This window comes from Electrophorus electricus, chromosome 26 (assembly GCF_013358815.1).
Source record: "Electrophorus electricus isolate fEleEle1 chromosome 26, fEleEle1.pri, whole genome shotgun sequence".
Taxonomy (NCBI): Eukaryota; Metazoa; Chordata; class Actinopteri; order Gymnotiformes; family Gymnotidae; genus Electrophorus; species Electrophorus electricus.
Genome location: NC_049560.1, coordinates 1,036,234 through 1,054,399, shown reverse-complemented (window position 1 = coordinate 1,054,399; position 18,166 = coordinate 1,036,234). Strand labels below are relative to the sequence as shown.

Below are 18,166 nucleotides of genomic sequence, written 5' to 3'. Positions count from 1 at the left end.
ATCCAAATTCGATACCTTTGTAGTTTTGTAGAAAATTGTAGTTAAGAGAGAAAGGGCAAAACTGTCTTGAGATCAACGTAAAATACTTCAAGCAACAATTGCAGAGGGAAACATGCTTTTAGCTTTTTGCGACTGTATTACTATAATGTTGTTTTTTCCAGTGTTGTTTTAGTGGTGGCTTACTGGGCAAGGTCTTTGACTTGTAAGCAGAAGGTTGCTGGTTCAAGCCCCAGCACTATCAAGTTGCTGCTGAATAAGACCCGTACCCCTCAGTTGTTCAAATTATGCTCAGTTATAATTGTAAGTCGTTTTGGATAAAATCGTCAGCTAAATGCCATAGATTACACTTGAAAGCAAATTTACATTTATGTTTGATAATAAGAAGTTCCCGGTCGAATTGTTGAAGATCCTTTTAGTTTTTATTAGCTTTACATCTACGTTTTAAACAATAAATCTAATATTTGTAGTATTTTATACCCGTGATATACAATAAATCCCATGGCAAGGCCTTTAATGAGAAAAGTGTCTTAAGTGCAGTCTATTTTCCTAAAAGGCATCTAACCATGCGCGGACGACGTCATGCTAGTACGGCTGCGCATGCGCTCATGCTTTCTATCAGTGTGACTGGCAAGACTTAGTTGCAAGCGGCTAGTCCGTCCGTATTAGGAATTTGTGAAAATTTGGTCCAGTTCATTTATTTTCTGTTTATTCAATAGTAAAAGCTCTTTCACTCTGTTTTGACCACTGTGGCTTTACACAGGTCCCAGTTTGTCTATGAGCAGTGAGCGTTGGGAAGTTCGCGCTTATTCCTGCATTGTTTGTAACCGTTCGCCGGCATATATTAGCTTAGCCAGGGTTAGCGAGCTAGTTAACTTTAGCGACTACGTGAGTGAAGCTGGGGCTTTTCCCGAGGCGAGCCTGTCTCATTAGCGCATCGTCTTTTGTAAGGAGTGTGTGTCTTTACAGAGTTAAGTCGTCGATAGGGTTTCGTATTTTTTTGCAATTCTCAAAAATGGCCGCAACAACGTTGGAAATGGACGGGAGTGTGATGGAAGGAGTGAGTATTCTGCCTACATTTCTTACCAAACATCTAGTATTTGGCTAACAATTCTCGCTTGGTAGCTTGAGTTACTTTTTAACGCTTACAGTGTAACTTCCTTGCTAAACTGTTAGTTAAGCATTGTGTTTACCACCGAAAACATGACCGGCTGATAAACGTAAAGAGCCCTCCCGTTCTGTCTTTTAGGGGGGACAGATTTTAAGATTGTCTGCTGCACTGAGTTGTATCCAAGGCGGGTCTATCAAAATAAACAAAATACGCGCTGGTAGAAGCACACCAGGATTAAGGTAATGTGAATATTCTTCTCCAAAGCCAACTTCAATATATATTTGGACCTAGCGTACGCTTTAATGTTTTGTTCCGAAAACATCAAGACATCAAGCTACAGTCACCCCTCCCCAGCTCAACAGTGAGTCCTGAAACAAAGCGAAGTTCGTTGTTGGAGACTGACCTCGATACGTGATTTCAAGTTTACTCTCAAAGCAAAATAAGATTCTATAGATAGATGATGGGTAACTTTGTTTAATTTCAAATGGTCAAAGCACACTTTGAAGCACTAACATGGCTGTAATACACTCTTGTCATGAATGTTGAATGGGGGTCTTTGTTAGTTTGTGCACTAGCACATGGCTAGTACTACTACAGATTATCTCAACACATAGTAGTCAATTTGTGAAACTTTTTTTTCGTGCCATCAATCTTATAAATATGGGAACCTATTGCTCATCTGATCTGTCACAGAGTTTATTGATGCCCGTTATTGTCGAAATGTCGGGATGTGTGTCAGTTGATGCGTATTTTTGTATTTCTGATGATGTAAACACACTGATAACTGAAAAATGTAAATTTGTAGTACCATATTCTCAGTGTTATCTTTTCTATTGTTAACCCTCCCCCACTCCTCTCTGTCCTGCAACCTTGTCAGGCCTCAACATCTGTCAGGACTGGAGCTGGTCAGGGACATGTGTGATGGAAATCTGGAGGGGGCTGTTGTAGGCTCTACAGAAATCACACTGACTGCTAGGAAAATTAAATGTGGAAATTACATTGCAGACACCCAGACTGCAGGGTAAGCAAAGAGCATTTTCAGAGTACTTGATGTGAAGTGTATTATATTACATTTGAATGACCTCTTCTGCATCATCAATCTAATTGCTAACATTTTATGTTTTATGGCATATAGATTTGTAAGACTATACATGAAGCTGAAGACGTTGCAGGAATATCAGCCTTATTAAATTACTTGCAATGTAGATTTGAGTACGTTGTAAATATTTTATATTGGTGGGAATTAGGTAGCACAATGTACCATCTAGTTGGAGTTTAATGTTTTGAAAACCTATGATCTATTTCTAGAATTTCTTAGAAACCACTGGGACAAAAGTAACAGAACCACAGCTTCTACATTAACCATATGTTATGGTCTGTGCTTTGTAGGAGTGTTGGGCTTCTGCTGCAGGTCTCACTGCCCTGTGCTCTGTTTGCTGATGGCCCTTCAGAGCTGTGCTTGAAAGGAGGCACCAACGCAGAAATGGCACCACAAATTGACTACACAATCAAGGTATAAGCATTTCAAGACATAAAATAAGATGGCCATGGCAGATCCTTTGGGGGGGGGGGAAATCATAGGAATTTTATTATTGCTGTTATTATTATTATTATTATTATTATTATTAGTGTCAAGTTTATTCACTTAAAAATGTGACTTGTAAAAAAATCTGCAGAATGTGCTTAAATTGCTGTTTCCAAATACCCCGTAGGTGTTCAAACCAATTGCAGAGAAGTTTGGCATGCATTTTGACTGTGATTTAAGAATGAGGTAAGTGTTTGTTTTGACTAACAGCATTAGCTGAGATGATGTAGTTTGTGATGTAACTAAACTAAATCCTTTTTTCTGGATTGTTTTTTGTTTTCTCCTCACAGAGGTTACTACCCAAAAGGTGGTGGAGAAGTGGTTGTCAAAATACACCCTGTTAAGGAGTTGAGTCCCATCAGTTTGACAGAAAGAGGCAACATCACCAAGATCTATGGCAGGGCCTTTGTAGCAGGAGTGCTGCCTTTCAAGGTACCTTTCTAAGAGATGAGTTGCCTTTGGTGTTTACAGTTGTACATGAGCAAGCCCGATAATCACCTTGTCCCGTAACCTTAGTGGGTTTACTTGCAGTGAATTATCAGCCTACACTTTTTTTTTTCCGCTGTGTCCCCAGTCTATTTAAGCTTTTTGTGCCCCAGTTTTGTTTTGACTTTAGTGATGCATGCTGATTGAATGACTCTTGTTTTTAGCTGGCAAAGGACATGTCCACTGCTGCAGTGCGCACTATCCGAAAAGAGATTAAGGACCTTTATATCAATATACAGTCTCTGCAAGAGAAAGACAAGGCTTGTGGTAATGGAAATGGCATTATGTGAGTAAAACCAAACACAAAGCACTATCACTTTAACACTTGGTGTAAAACACCTAAACTGAAAATCTCAAATGAATATCAATTTCTATTTTTTTGTTACAGAATCATTGCAGAATCCTCTACTGGCTGTATATTTGCTGGCTCATCTCTTGGCAAGAAAGGTGAGTGCTTGACCTAAAATGAAAAGGAAACAGATTGACTTCAGCAATCGACACTGGAAAAGCCTGGCTTCCCACACTTTGATATTCATTTCACTTTTGCACTTTGCTGTTTTGCCGCTAGTTGGCAGCAGTATAGTGATTTAAAGCGTTCATGTGCCCACAGAGCTAGTGGGAGATTTAGTAAAGGGAAACTGCAGTGAAATTTTTTCAAGACAGACTCCTGTGCTATAGACACAGTGCAATTTAATGTTTTTTTTTTTAAATAGTTTGTATAAAATGAAAATGTAAATACCAGCATTTTTCATATGGAATAATTTTGTTTGTTTTAATTATTGAATTAAAATTGTAAAGTGATGCTATTCTGGCATGTTTTAAGAGAAATGATAAATTCCAGGCTATATGAACGCTGCATTTAATTTCCAGGTGTGTATGCAGATAAAGTGGGCATAGAGGCAGCTGAAATGCTTCTGAGGAACATTAGGCACAATGGCTGTGTGGACGAGTTCTTGCAAGACCAGGTCAGGACTTCATGAACTCTCACACGCAATCAAAGAGGGCAATTTTTAACTGCAGTATGAAACGTTGCACATATGCCCCTGTCTAGTTTGGTTTTGTTATGAAGGGAAACTTAATTTTTTTTCCTCTCTGTAGCTGATTATTTTCATGGCCCTGGCAAAGGGCACATCAAGAATGCGCACTGGCCCGATCACTCTCCACACACAGACCGCCATCCATGTTGCTGAGCAGCTCACTAAGGTAACATCTCCTCTGTAATAAGATGATAGGATATAACAGTGTAAGAAGTTCCATTGGAAAGAAAAAAAAGTCTACACTTTACATGGATTGTACCAAAAGTAGGGAATAAAGACAAAGTCCCTGTCGTTTCATTGAACTGCATTTAGGTTTCCAGCTTTTAACTAATTTTCTCCTCACAGGCGAAGTTTGTTATCCGCAAGGCAGATGATGAGCAAGCCAACAGTGACACCTACATTATTGAGTGCCAGGGTGTTGGTGCTGCTAATGCCCACCTGTAAATTTTGGGCAAGGTTATCCTTGGCCCATCTCCAGCCAAGGTGAGGGGCGCTCAGATGACAGCAACTGGAGACCATGTAGCAGAAACACACTACTGTAACTGACTGGATGGCCTGAGGACAGCTTGACTTCCTCTTAATGGAACAAGAGATTGAGTTCCTTAGTCTTTGAAATGACCCCTGGGTCACTCCACTTTGTCCATGCTTTTTCCTTTTTAAATATCCATCATTTATCAAATGACTTTTGTTACTCAGGGTATTGCCTTACACTGTAACAAAGCATTGTCTTTGGAAAATATTTAAATATAGTTATAGACTCTTTGCAATATTTGATCAGCAAGTTTAGCTTTGATCCTCTCGATAGCTGTCAGAATTTGTCTGACTTGCTTTCACCAATGTCTGCACCCACACAAGCCTTAAATAACCAATTCATAAAATCCTTCTGTTACCACAATCAGAACAAGTTTACCGCTAATCATTTGCATGGAACTAGGGATGCTCATGTTTGTCACTGTTAAATAGTTAAATATGGTGCACTATGTGTACATGGGAAAGGAAAGAAAGGTCTCCTGTTCCTCAACAAAAACAAAAATTCAAGTAGTTCCTTTTTTTTTTGTAAGTTATTTAAGTTGATGTGAATTGAATGAATGGCGCCATGCTTTTTATAAACAGCTCACTTGGCTATGCAGAGCTTTGCAAGGACGTTTTGAAATCACTTAAAAATGGTGGTCCCAGCCACAGATTTATTTTGTAGTGTTGTTTACTTATTTATGAGAAGGGAAGTGATGATTGGCTTGGTTTTTTTTTTTTATTTGGTTTTTTTGTGTGTAGGAGACTAATCTTTTTGTTTATTTGCATCAAGATATTTTTTGAAGAAAACAAATCACAATAAAAGTGGTAAGGATATTTTGTATTTAAACTTCACTTTTATGGTGGTTCTAATATTCTCAAGAAGGGTTATTACTTTCGTATGTCAAATTAAACCTTTAGGACTTGTCATGAACCTGTAAAACTAATATTGAGTACTAGTATCATATTTAATCCTAGCAGTTGTGCTAAACCTGGCAAGAAATTCATTTGGATTAATTTTCCTCGCTAAATCCTTTTAGTAAGTGCCCTCTTTGATTAAAATAAATAAATGTTATCTTCTGAGTTTACACAACAGTCGTGATGGCTCACAAGTGTCAGCTGTGAAGAGTGCAACTTAAGACTTGCCTGCAGGCTAAGCTCTTTTGTGCTCTGGGCCAATACAATTACCCCCAGCAGATGCTAGGACAATAGTTGGGAGAAAAAGAATGGGTGTCCCCTCCCCAATGTGAAATGAATGAATATGTATGCAGTTCTTGAGTGTGGGAAGGGTGCATCCCCAATTGTTTGAGGGAGGAGTATCCTCTGTGGGTGCTGCTGGGAGTGGTGTCTGTGCCACAGTCAGTATCCTGCCGGGTCAGAGTCCAGGGGGTCTTGTACATCTGTCCGTGAAAGTGCCCCAAGAGCAGTGTGGGAGCATAGCAACAATAACTGCAATTCGTTTCCATTTGTGTAGCATACACATACAATGCTTCAGGCTACCAGTCAGGTTTAAATACTTTACAGAAAAGTGTTGTGTTTACCGTGACATTCACGGCAATTAGCAGGTGCTCTTGTCCAGTCTGATATACAGAAACACTTGTCTTCATTAAAGTTGTCCTTATGCTAGTACAAGTGCCAGAGTCTACGAATACCTAGATGGAAAAGCCCCATCAGAGAGACGGAATCAATACAGGAAAATACACATGAGTAAAATGTTTGGTTTTTTTCCCATTTATTTTATTAAATTGGTATATATATTAAGGTTAATCAATGGTCATTTGAGTGCCTAGGCATTGTTTAAGAGCCTTTTTAAAGATATGGGTGTTTAGTCTACATATAAAGACTGCAAAGGACTATACTGCAGAGATAGGCCATAGACGTTCCTGGACTGTTAATTTTGATAATTATTAGTACATAAGATATATTTACAAATGTGTTTGTATCAATACGTGCTTTGAAAAAAGCTGTTGTGTGACACTGGCCTTTATCTGTTATGATATACAGCCTTGTCCTTTTCTCAACATTTCTCAACATATTACACTCAGTATCGGCTTAATCGCATCACATGTAGATTAGATTAGTATGCGCAATTAATTTCTGTCCCATCAATTTGTGAAATATTAAAATAGAATTGATGCATTGTAATTATGGACATGGACAACAAAGATTTTTAAAAGACAAAAAAAAGTTTTTTTTAATGTAAATTTCTTTCCATTTAATTTTTGTTAAGTTCTGGAAATGCAGAAATATGTAAAACTGCTGTGCTACTGTAGACTCAGTACAGCTAACTATTTTATAAAAGCATTATATACACTTGAACAGAGTTTTAAGGAGACCTGTGAACTTTGTATTCATCTGAAAATGTTGGACATAATATATTTATTCTTGAAGTGATCCTTTAATAGCTGTAATTGCAAGAACATGTATAATATTTTACAATATATGAGCACAAACTAAACTACTCTGGCATACTAACACTAGCTAAATGTAGTGTTCCAATACTGCACATATGAAAACTTTAAATGTATAACTTTTACTGATTTTCAGTAGGGTTTGGATAATTTTGCTTACCTCATACATGAGTGCAAAGACCTGTCTCTTGCACAGCATTCTTCTAATCTTGTTCAGCCATAACAAAATCAGCACAAATAAATGCCACTAAAGTTTTCCAGAAAAACTGCAAAACTGCAATCCTCAAGAGATGGACCATTAAGATAGCCCCTACTACACCAAGCTTACTTCTCAGAGAGAAAAACCTGTATAAGTGCTGACTACCTGAAAACACAATTGAACTAACTGATGTTACATTGCTTAAGCCAAGTACATACTTGTATAGTTGATTCTTTCACTAAAAATCCACCCCTCAGTAACACCCAGGTTAGGATGTTTGCTGTTTTTTTTTCCATGATGTCAGAGGCCTACAGTATCAAGTCATCTTTCTTAGCGTTGCTGCCAACACATGTTAGTATTGACAACGAGGGCAGCAGACTAAAGTGCTATCAGAAGTTGAGCATCTGGACAACACAAGGCCAGTGACGGAAGGCAACCACAACAATCTTGGTCTTGGCCTCTATCTGTGCCAGAAAAAGGAAACAATTGAGACCAATCAATCAGTGAAGAAACCTGAAGAAGCCTGAGAGTCACACCTCGGCAAGCTTGTAACCCAATCACCATGAGTGGAAACCTGAGCGAGTCACGTGAGTCCAATCCACACTGTTCTGTTCCAGTAGTACACTGTGTCCCCACAGACGCGCTGTACAACAGGCAGCTGTGTCTTAGCACGGCCCATAATACAGCCTGTCTCTGGAGTTGGACATTGCATAGGGCATTGTGAGGAGTGACAAGTCTTGTAAGCCCCCTTGTTCTGCCAACCTTCCATGAAGGCATGTCAGACGCTGTGTCCTGGAGAGCCCAGGAAAACAGTGAATGGAGTCAGGCAGCCACAGCTGTGTCTGGAGTCTGGATTTCCCTAATAGGAGGTAGGAAAGATTTTATCTTTTAAACATCCATGAGAGTTTTGCCAGCAAGAGACTCCAGGCCTCTCTGGGTTCAACTGTAGTCCATGTGTGTTTACATTTACACTTGCATGTGATAAGATTGCACTTGTTTCAGTGCAGCACTGGGCGCTCGTAAAATCATGCGCTGCATATCAAAGCTTTTACAGCACTGAAACACATCATGCTATTATTAAAATATAACATACACTGACATTACTGATGATAAACCATTAAGTGACAGAATAGGACTATTGATAACATTTTATGCATACTTCCATCCATTTAGCTTGTAAAAACATTACCAACCAGCATTCTGCAATCAACGTGCATGTTTGGCATTAACACTTTAAACCAATATAACTATTATTAGTCTGGTTTCATCACCTGTCAATCTGCATTATATGACCTCGCATCCTGCGACTTTGTTGATATAGTGCTGAGGGATCAGTCTATAACAAGTTAGTCACTCTCACCCCTTATTTTTTGTGGGTGACCTGGATAAACACAATACTGTCTGGCACAATAGGATGACATGTGATCTGTACCCTTGTCTTTTGGTCTGATGTGCAACAGAGAACAGTGGGAGTCATATATGTAAAAGTGAACCGTGGACGAACTACTCCGATATACTGAGCCCTTTCTTACATCGGTTAACCTTTATTTGTTTACACGTACGTTCTAGAACAAAGTAGGCTATTTTGTAATAACTACGTCTCGATCTTTTCCCGGATTGTTACTCAATATACTGAGGTTACTTCTTCAAATCTAAGAGTGCCACCCACACGATCCTGCTGCAGACATATTATTAGCTACAGCACTCGATCAGAGGAAACTTCGTAGCTAATGTACACACGGCTTTACATTTCACCTTGCGGTAATGTTTGCAATGTTTTAATTGGTCGCTTAGACCAAACCCGAATAGTCTTCCTACGCTCCGTGATTGGACGTCTGGTTACCATGTGACATCTCTTTAAGCCGTTTCTTCCGTTCGCGCACACACCAGGGTAGGAGGAAAGAAATTTTTTTTAAACTTAATGAGTGTGCACAAGACTGGAAGGTGCAAGAAATTCTCTCTTCTTAGTTTGTCGTTGAAGTGTTAAGGATTTATTTCAGCGGCAGAGGTTTATTTTCTGGAATTTGACGGAAATAAATTATTGTGACCTGTTTGCCACTTTATGTAGGCTATGGAAGTCGGACTGAAATGTCCAAGTGACGGACCGTTGATTATTTTAGCAGACTGTGCAGTTCAGTAGTGGTGCTAGTGTTTGTAGTTAGTAACGTTACATTAACGTTACAGTAACGTTACAGCCACAGCTCCATTCATTACTGTTTGCCTGATGTAGCATGCTAACAAGGTAGCACTCTAGATTTGCTGTTCTGAGTAGGGGAGCACAAATGTAAAGAGAGAGAGGTGGGAGGTTTAATTTACTTTGAGTTTTCTGATCTTTCCTTTAACATTGATTTCTTTGTGAGCTGTTTGAAAAGGTGTTGGCCAACATCGCAAAGAAACCAGCTCGCAAGCAGAGCGGAGTCGGTTTCCTTTCGCTCAACTTCTAGTTTTTTGTTTGTTTGTTTTAACCGATGGCTTTAGACAACATAAAGCACGCTGCTTTACTTTCAACTTTGATTAAAATGGCCGATGACAACGATTTAATAGAATTCGTTAAAGGTAAGTTTGTGACTTTTTTTTTTTTTTGTAACAAGGTTTTTTTTCTAGACTTAACTTTGATTATGTGCTTCTGCGTTCAACTCTAGACCAACGTAGCCATTTCCATCCAAAACACAGTTTATATCTTAACAAATCAATGACTGTTTCAAGTTGAATACCTTGCAGCCTACTGTTTACGGTTTTTAAGGGACAACGCCGATGTAGTAGTTATATTTAAATATCTCTAGAAAAAGACAAATGCGCTCCATGTTATGGTGTCTTTTAAATGCGTTTATCTGGGTGTTCACTGTAACTTGTTTAGTGGATTCTGAGATTCATCTATATATGTTTTTTTCTAGATCGACTTTATTTTGCTACATTAAGAAGCAAACCGAAGAGTACAGTAAATACACACTATTTCTGCACTGATGACGAGTTTGTATACGAAAAGTAAGTGCGAGCCCCCGCCCAAATCCTCTCCACCAAAGCTTCGCTAGGCGGCAACAAGTAGCTTTAAGACTTCGATTTAAGAGCTTTAAAAACTTGAAGACGAATCTGTTACCTAACAGTAGTCAATTATGTCCCCAACCAGTTCATAAAAAGTATTTTCCCACTATCGATTACTTCAAATCGACTTAATAAAATTAACCATTTGCTGCTGGTGAAGTTCCTATAAATAGACTGTAGTTTCAGGCATGTAATTTCTAAATAGCTGCGGACTCGATTCTTTCATATCTAAAGTAGCATAACGTATGCCTTAGTGTTGCCTTTCCGTGTGTGTGTGATTGATTGATTTATTTTTTTATATATAGCTTTTATGCAGACTTTGGGCCTCTCAACCTTGCCATGCTGTATAGGTACTGCTGTAAACTCAACAAAATGATGAAGGTGAGTGGCGCATGTCTTTTTTTTTTTCCACTTTGTCGCCGACCTGCTTCCAGAAGAATGTACAGTATGTGGCAACAGAAGGAATGTGGCATTTCCACTTGCACTCCTTCCTTGTGTTCATGGTGATAGCTCTGGCATTCACATGCCTTACATGCAGACTTCATTGTTATACAGGTGGTTGGGCAGATTGCGTATGAAATGAGACCCGTTATTCAGACTAGTCCAGAACCATCCACTTTCATGGACCAACTCAAATTTAAGTTGGGAAAACAGGTTTGTCTGTGATTGGAAGACAGTGTGGACTCCTACAGAATCGATTCCTTCTCTGTAAAAGATGTGGTGTTATACTCCTTCCAGTACACCACAAGCCTGTCTGTTTTTAGCCTCCGACTCACCTGTCTCAGAGCTGCTCAGGCACTTTTTGTTTGGACAAAGACACTGTCCTTGGGGACCTCGGGACGCTCTTGGCTAAGAGTCTCTAGATTGCTCAGTGCTGTGTGCAGCCTCTGGCTCAGGTTTAGCATGTTCATCACAATTTGACCATTTTCCCCAAGCGGTGGGCCTAGGGGAGCCACTTGCCTGTGTCCTGCTTTGGCTTCTGCTCATGAAGTCCCATGGATGAGTTGACTTGTACTGTTGTTAAAGGTCAAGTGTTCGTGTTGTGCCCTCTTTGGCTGGACTTCAGCCGGCAGCTCCGTTTCTCTGGTTGTGGCTTTTAGACCGCTGAGGAACCAGCCTATATAAATATGTCTATTAGTTTTGCAGCCTGCAACCTCTGTACATTTCAGATGATTCAGTCATATATTATTAGTCAGTCTGTATCTCCTGTTGCATGACGTCAGTTGGGTCTCCGCTCATGCTGATCTGAGCCAGTAAATTGGACATTGCGTCAGCTGTGCCCTGTGGTGCAGACAGGTGATATGGCCTGTGATGCTTAAAGATAAAGATGGGTGTTTGGGACTGAGGTCATGCCACTTATCCAATGTGGTAATGGCTTGTCGTTTAGCTCAAGACCGCCCCTGCTTGCCTCCCAAGGATTTGTCAGAGGAGGATAAGGCATGTTGTTTGAGTGCTTGTTTGGGTTCATTAGTAAGAGTGTGTGAGGGTTGTCCTCTGGGTCGAGTGTTCAGGAAAGACGGTGTATATGAGGTAAGTGAAAAGGGGCAGGCATGATGGGTGCTATTGTAGAAGGGCCTCAGTCTGTTCGCTCATTTTCAATTCATGCCCTGAGCTCTCTTTAATCTCCATTTCTCCATTGTTCTCTCTGTCTCTCTGTCTCTCTCTCTCTCTCTCTCTGGCCTTGTGGTTAAGTGAGTAGGTCACGGAGAGGCACGTATGGCCATCAAGGACCGATACTGTTCACACACTAAATAGTGCAGTGCCTTCTGCGCCATGTACTGGACTTGCTTATCACTCACCTAAACTCTGATATAGTATTCATCAGACATGAGGGTCATGATCTAAGAAAGGTTTTGCCTTTTGTGTAGCAATTGGTAAGTTTATATAAAATAAGATTACACTTTATTGGAGAAAATCTGGGAAAAAAGACTACACTTTATTCATCCCTAGAGGGAAATTAATGTTGCAGCAGTATATGTACAAATCCAACATAGATTTTAGATAAGCCCTCTTATCCTAATACCATAAAATTTAACATTTTGATATAGCTTTCTGTGAATGTCTGTTAACATAAATCTTTGTGTATTCAGTGTTTTCAAAACTCAAGGCCCAGCTAAAAATGAACTGTCAGTACACTTCCAAAAAGGTTAGCTCTCTTTGCCTCAGTTTCCATTTACTCTAATTTAAGAGAAGGTCAGCATGGAGGACAGAACCCCATGCTCAGGAAAGTGCTCATCCCTTGGTGTCTTCAAATCAGTGAATCACTTTCATCTTCATTTGTGGACATTCTAAAAGCAGAAGTCGAAATAATCCCTCTTCTGTCTCTGTCTTTTTTTTGTTTTGTTCTGTGTTTCTGAAGCTGGCCAGGTGTAGTTACCTTATGTGTTCATGTATGGGAATGTTGAAGGTAATTTCCAGCACAAGCATGAAGTTCTTTAGTTTTTTTTCGGTTTACCTTTTTAAATTTTTTTTACCCTCCTTATTAAATGCCTTTCACACTGCACCCCAGCCTCCCAACCGTGTCTGTCTGCCACCGCCAGTTTGTACCGTTTGCTCTATGTCGCTATGGGGACGGCATTCTTTCTGAACCCTTGCTGGTATGGGACTGCATGGGTTATAGACAAGACAAGGAGGGAAGTGGAAGAGAGGAAAGATGTGCGTTTACTATTTTCAGGTGAAGGTCAATTTGACGAAATTGCAGCCCAGTATGATCTGTGGGTGTATGCTTGTGGCTGGTTAAGAGCCAGTTTTCCCTCCTTGCTTAGCAGTGCTTTTGCTGTGTGTTTATGCACAGGCTAATAAACGCAGCTAAGCTTGACTAGTATGTTTTATTCATTGCATTTGTTTTCATTGTCTTGACTTTTTGAATTCATTCTGATGACCCTCTCGCACCCATGTGCCCATATGCATGCGTACAGCCCAGTTTTGCAGTAGAATGATGTATTGAAGGATTATTTAACTTCATTTTTGCATTTAAGCGTACCTTTTAAGAGACAAGACAAGGCTCTGTTGACACAGTACAGCAGCCAGTTCTCAGTAGCAGTAGTGTGATGAGGGAAAAAATAAATCCGTCACAAACGTTTAATTATGCAATAATATGATATGATCAAGTGATGTCCTGTAGGGCTGTCTCTGCCAGGGCATGCTACCTCTGGATCAATTGTCATTCATTAAAATTGTTTTTTTTTTACCATCCCTTTTAAGTAGTCTGGGTTTTTTTTTTTTTTCCCCTTTACACCTTGCATATTTGTCTGCCAAACATGCCCCAGCAGAGGAGAGGAGCGCTCCGGGGTCCTTTCGTTTCCAATCCAGCATGGATTATTCCCAAGCTTTCGCCTCTGCCTGTCTGCTCCTGGCATGATATCCGCCTTCCCTCTGGCGTGGGCCGCGTAAGGAGAGCTGTTTCCCTGGCACATGTGCACCTGCGGCCCACCTGCTGCTGGCCCTGCTGCGTGCCGAGCCTCCAGGCCCGGGGCTTGCTGCAGAAATAGATGCCGCGGTGTCTGCCTTGGCTTCCTCCAGCGTCCACTGCAAGCCTTCCAGATGCATGCTCTGCTCAGTCAGCAGAAGAACAAGTCATCTGGGCATAAAGCCAATATCTCAGTCTTCCCTTGGTGCATTTTGGAGGCATTGATGACATTGATTCCATGTTGTCCAGGAGTTAGTAGCTACTTTTTGGTAACAACTAACAAGTTGTATTGAATGCTAATGAGTTATGTTTGCAGTGAAGTATACGTTTCATTAACTGCTGTGATTAATCAAGATCTAAACGCAACCAGTGCATTTTTATTGCTCTGCTGTACTTTCACTCTAATGCTGCAGCATTTTGTTTGCTGTTATGGTACCTGGTGATCTTGTATATAATGAACTTTATGCCTGTTGTTACCCTCCAGTGTTTCTCACTGACCAGAAAGAGGATTGTGCACTACACCAGCTTTGAGCAACGCAGGAGGGCTAATGCTGCTTTCTTAATCGGTGCCTATGCTGTGAGTATAAACTTTCTCTCGTTCCTGCACGTTGCATGTAATTGATATTCATTCTTGTGAGTCTATCTTCTTTTTTGTTCTCTTTAATTCTTAATTTTTTTTTCTTCCTTCTGTCCTCATTTTCGGACTCCTCCATGTGTAGCTGGTTAAGATCCAGTACACTTTATATGTTGTGTGTGTGTGACACACTGTCTCAGCTCTGTTCCAACTTCCACCCACTTCCCTGCCCTGTCCCTCAGACAGAGAAACTGCCTGCCAACGGACTGATAGTTCCCCACATTGTGTGCCCACAATAACCCTGCCCTTGACACCACTGGCATGCTCAGTGTGTCCTTGTGCACAGAGCCCATTCATCCAGACCTTCTCCACCATAAAGACCCTTCTGGCCCCGAAGTACCAGTCACACACAAGCATGTGTGAATGGGATCTCTTCAGCAGTGTCTCTGCATCTCTGCCGGGCAGCATTAAAATCCTCCACTGTTTGAGTCACTGGGACCTTGCCCACTCAGCAGTAGTGTTGTAATGTAATGTCATGCTCATAAATTAATGGAATTATATCGTGACATGGGTTAGTGTTTCCCAGGCTACTTGCCCACCATAGTCAGAGACTGTTTGACATGCTCTTGATTGTGTCATACTCATGTTATCTTCATTTTATAGCTGCTTTATCTTGTTCTGAGCAGATGTCGCCTTTTGTTCAAGTTTGAGATTTGAAGTTAAGATGGTAAATGATCACTCTCTGAAGAGAGAGTGCAAGAGAGAGGGAGGCTGTTTAGTGGTCATAAATATGCATGACCGAGGGAAGTAGGGGTAGGAGATATCGCTCCTGTGTCCCTCAAAAAGACCATTGTCCAAAATGTATAAGAAAAGACATCTGGTAAAATGTCGAGCTGGCCTTCTGAATGTCCCTTAACTTTGCAGGGCTGATCTGAGTCTGTGTCCAACTGTGATCCCTATAGATAAACAAGAAGTCATAAACATGCTCTTCTAATCTGTAGCAGAGTTGATGGTCTGTCCAGGCTTTTCAGATGAGCTCTCTTCTCTGGCCCCACAGTCAAGAGCCCCCTGGATTATATTCTGCCTTTATAATCCAGGTTCCTCATCCAGGTTGTTTAGCTGTACTCTGCTCCTGTAGCTCTAGAAGACCGAGCAAGGCGATGGCAACACTAAGGTCACAGGAATGCATACAGTCATGCTGCTAAATATATCTAAGGCATTCTGGAGAAGTAAAAATGCTGAAAGTGTAAATGTTTATGCACGAATCCTCCATTTTGTGACTTTTTAGTTAATCTGCAACTGTGTGCTACATGCAATCAAAGCAATATTTAAATTAAATGAGTTTTGACATATTTATCGCCCTTTCATATAGGGGGTACCAATATCTGGTGGAAATATAGATGGAGGAGAGAAGACCTGTAGGTTGTCCATCCTGTCACTTCTACAGTTTGTTCAGTTTCTGTGTCCCCTGCCAGCACCGCTCACCACTCCCACATTAACGCAGCGATTGGGGCCGCCTGCGCAGCCACAGAGGGAGCTGTCTGTCTGCTGCGCTGTCCGACTCGCAGCTCCCATTTGCAGAACCGCAGCATGACTGTTCTGCTTCAGTAAAGGGGAGTCTTCTACCGCCGTGGCCCCACGTAGTTGCATCGTGCGGTTGATTACTAAAGGGAGACTCCGCTGGTAAGGCGGTCAGGATGAGGTAACCCGTACCGCAGGTGTGGCTGCTGTTGCTGTTTTTGGGTACAGGTTCATAATGGAAGTGGACCTGGACTGAGTAATTCCTGACACGTGTGACGGCAGAAACCAGTAAGCCAGCCTTATTGCATGTCTGTGATTTTGTTTTTCAGGGAAGGCTGATGTGTATTAGAAAGGTACTCCCCGTCCCCAAATTCTCTTGAACAACTAACTTGACGCCGTGAGAAATGGAGTTGGCTGGAGATTGAGACCAGCTAGGCAGCAGTCAGTGTGCCTGTGCTCGTATGGAGGAGAACAGGGAACAGAGCGTCCACTGTTAAACTAATTAGGTGACAGTGGCTCTTCAAAGCAAAAACTATTTCCTCAAAGTCAGTCTCTGAAGGATATGCACACCCTTTTGTCAAGCTATATTTAGTCTGAGTCCTGATCTGAACTCTGATCCTGGGCCTAAATTGGCTCCCTTTACAAAGGAAAACATACTTGCAACCTACAAAACCTTGACCGCCTGAGCACTCTGCACTGAACTTAGAAGTCACCCATCAAACAAAACAGAGTGAAATCAAGAACAACCAGTTGGATCTAATTCTGTGCTGACCTATAAGCTCATCCACCCATTGGGTGGTGGAGTGGCTCTGTTGCTGAACCAAACCTTGGCACTGCTGATGGGTCCTTATCTGATATGACTCTGAGAAGGGCAGTGTTTTACTGCTTTAACGTGATGTTCATCGTTGGCGGCTTCCGGTGCCCTTGAGCGGAATCCCAAAGGCCATTATTACCTAAGCATGTGTGCCTGCGCTCTGCTGCTCTCCATTGACTCTGTGCATGTCCTTCAAGAGGTTTTTTTTTTTAAAATTTGTTTATTTAATATTTGTCTATTGGTCTGGTCATGTGTGGTCTGGGTCTCTCTGCCCCCCCCCCCCCCCCCCCCCCGACCAGCTGCACACGTTCTTGGTGTATTCCTGAGAGAGGAGCTGGAGTAACCGCTGGGCGCTGGGCTTCGGCCTTTTCTGCAGGCTGCGTCGGATAAGCGCCCAAGTGCACCCGTACGCATGGTGCCCCATCTTATGGCTGCAGCAGTTAATCTGCTGGGCTGTGGGAAGATCTAGTTGTCCTGCTGCTGCATATTTTATGTGCTCATGCAGAAGTAACGAAGCTGAAACCTCCTGCTGAGTGCAGCCAGCTTCTACATGCACACTTTCTCTGCCTCACAGACATACATACGCAGCCTCTTGGTCACTGGGGCTTTGCTCAGCCACACTCCCTTTTGTTGGATGGTTGTATAGGTATGCCTTGATTACTGTTGAATTTTTATTTATTTATTTTTCTTGTTCTGCCATAAAACACCTGGTAAAGCCATCAAGAAATGATCTGAAACCTTCACAATGCTGTAGCTGGAATTTGATATTAGTCCACTGAATGACGGATGGTGTTGATGATTACCTTAATTGAATAATGTGTGGTCGAGCATGGAGACTGTTTAGCTCGATGGCATCAGTTTTCAGTGTTTGCACATTGTCACCCTCAAGTCCCTGAGGGTCAAGTGTCTTGAATTACACTCTTGGAACTGATTAGATAAATCTGTCTACCAACTTTGCACACCTAGAGAGAGGAATGCCTGAACAAATAATTCTCCAAGGAGGAAAATGCAGTCACCATGGATGGACTTTACACCTGGGTTTCTCAAATAATTTGTATTTGGCTTTGTTCAAAATGTCCACTTCTCTGCTGCCAAGTGCCCAGTCCTAGGTGAAGAGAAAAGCCCTTCCTGGACATAAGACATGTTCCCTCAGTGAAATACTGAGGAAAGACTAAGATGTTGAGCAAGACTTGATGTGTCTTGCCACTTGATCTGGGTTTTTTTAAGGTCATACCTAATCAAGTTAGCAAGTATGCTTGTATACAGGTGTTCACCTATCTCAGTGAGGTATGTTAATGTTGTAATTTTATATTATCTTACTTGCCTTACATGGGTAACTTGTATAGTTTGGGTTTTACTTTTTAATGCAACAAATGGTTAAAACTTGAAGTTGAAATTAGAATCTTCTCCACTCTACTATACCTGTACTGTGCTGATTTGGCTGAAATTTCATTAAGATTCTTGGACCCC

At 41.2% G+C, this 18,166-nt stretch overlaps 2 protein-coding genes and 1 long non-coding RNA gene across 9 annotated transcripts in view; 2 read left to right on the top strand and 1 right to left on the bottom strand.

Annotated features, from left to right (window-relative positions):
* Positions 1–631: 631 nt before the first annotated feature.
* On the top strand, positions 632–5,800 carry rtca (RNA 3'-terminal phosphate cyclase). Its single transcript, XM_027005497.2, has 11 exons — positions 632–1,057; positions 1,247–1,347; positions 1,986–2,129; positions 2,498–2,621; positions 2,821–2,879; positions 2,984–3,125; positions 3,344–3,465; positions 3,568–3,626; positions 4,050–4,144; positions 4,278–4,382; positions 4,562–5,800. Exons 1-11 carry the CDS (start codon positions 1,013–1,015, stop codon positions 4,658–4,660), a joined length of 1,095 nt encoding a protein of 364 aa, XP_026861298.2. The 5' UTR covers positions 632–1,012; the 3' UTR covers positions 4,661–5,800.
* Positions 5,553–7,379, bottom strand: LOC113574540. The gene is made up of 2 exons (XR_003410332.2): positions 7,298–7,379; positions 5,553–6,378 (listed from the first exon to the last, which is right to left on the bottom strand). It is a non-coding gene; the product is annotated as an uncharacterized LOC113574540 (long non-coding RNA).
* Positions 7,380–7,975: 596 nt separating this feature from the next.
* The window catches only part of cdc14ab (cell division cycle 14Ab), a 31,719-nt gene continuing 21,528 nt past the window's right edge, over positions 7,976–18,166 (top strand). For 3 of the 7 annotated variants that reach the window (XM_035523156.1, XM_035523161.1, XM_035523155.1), the window contains exons 1-5: positions 7,976–8,205; positions 10,231–10,321; positions 10,684–10,759; positions 12,738–12,785; positions 14,272–14,364. In XM_035523156.1, coding sequence (XP_035379049.1) covers positions 8,112–8,205; positions 10,231–10,321; positions 10,684–10,759; positions 12,738–12,785; positions 14,272–14,364 — 402 coding nt within the window. In that variant the 5' untranslated portion in view covers positions 7,976–8,111. The other 4 variants (XM_035523160.1, XM_035523159.1, XM_035523157.1 and 1 more) reach the window with 3 other exon arrangements.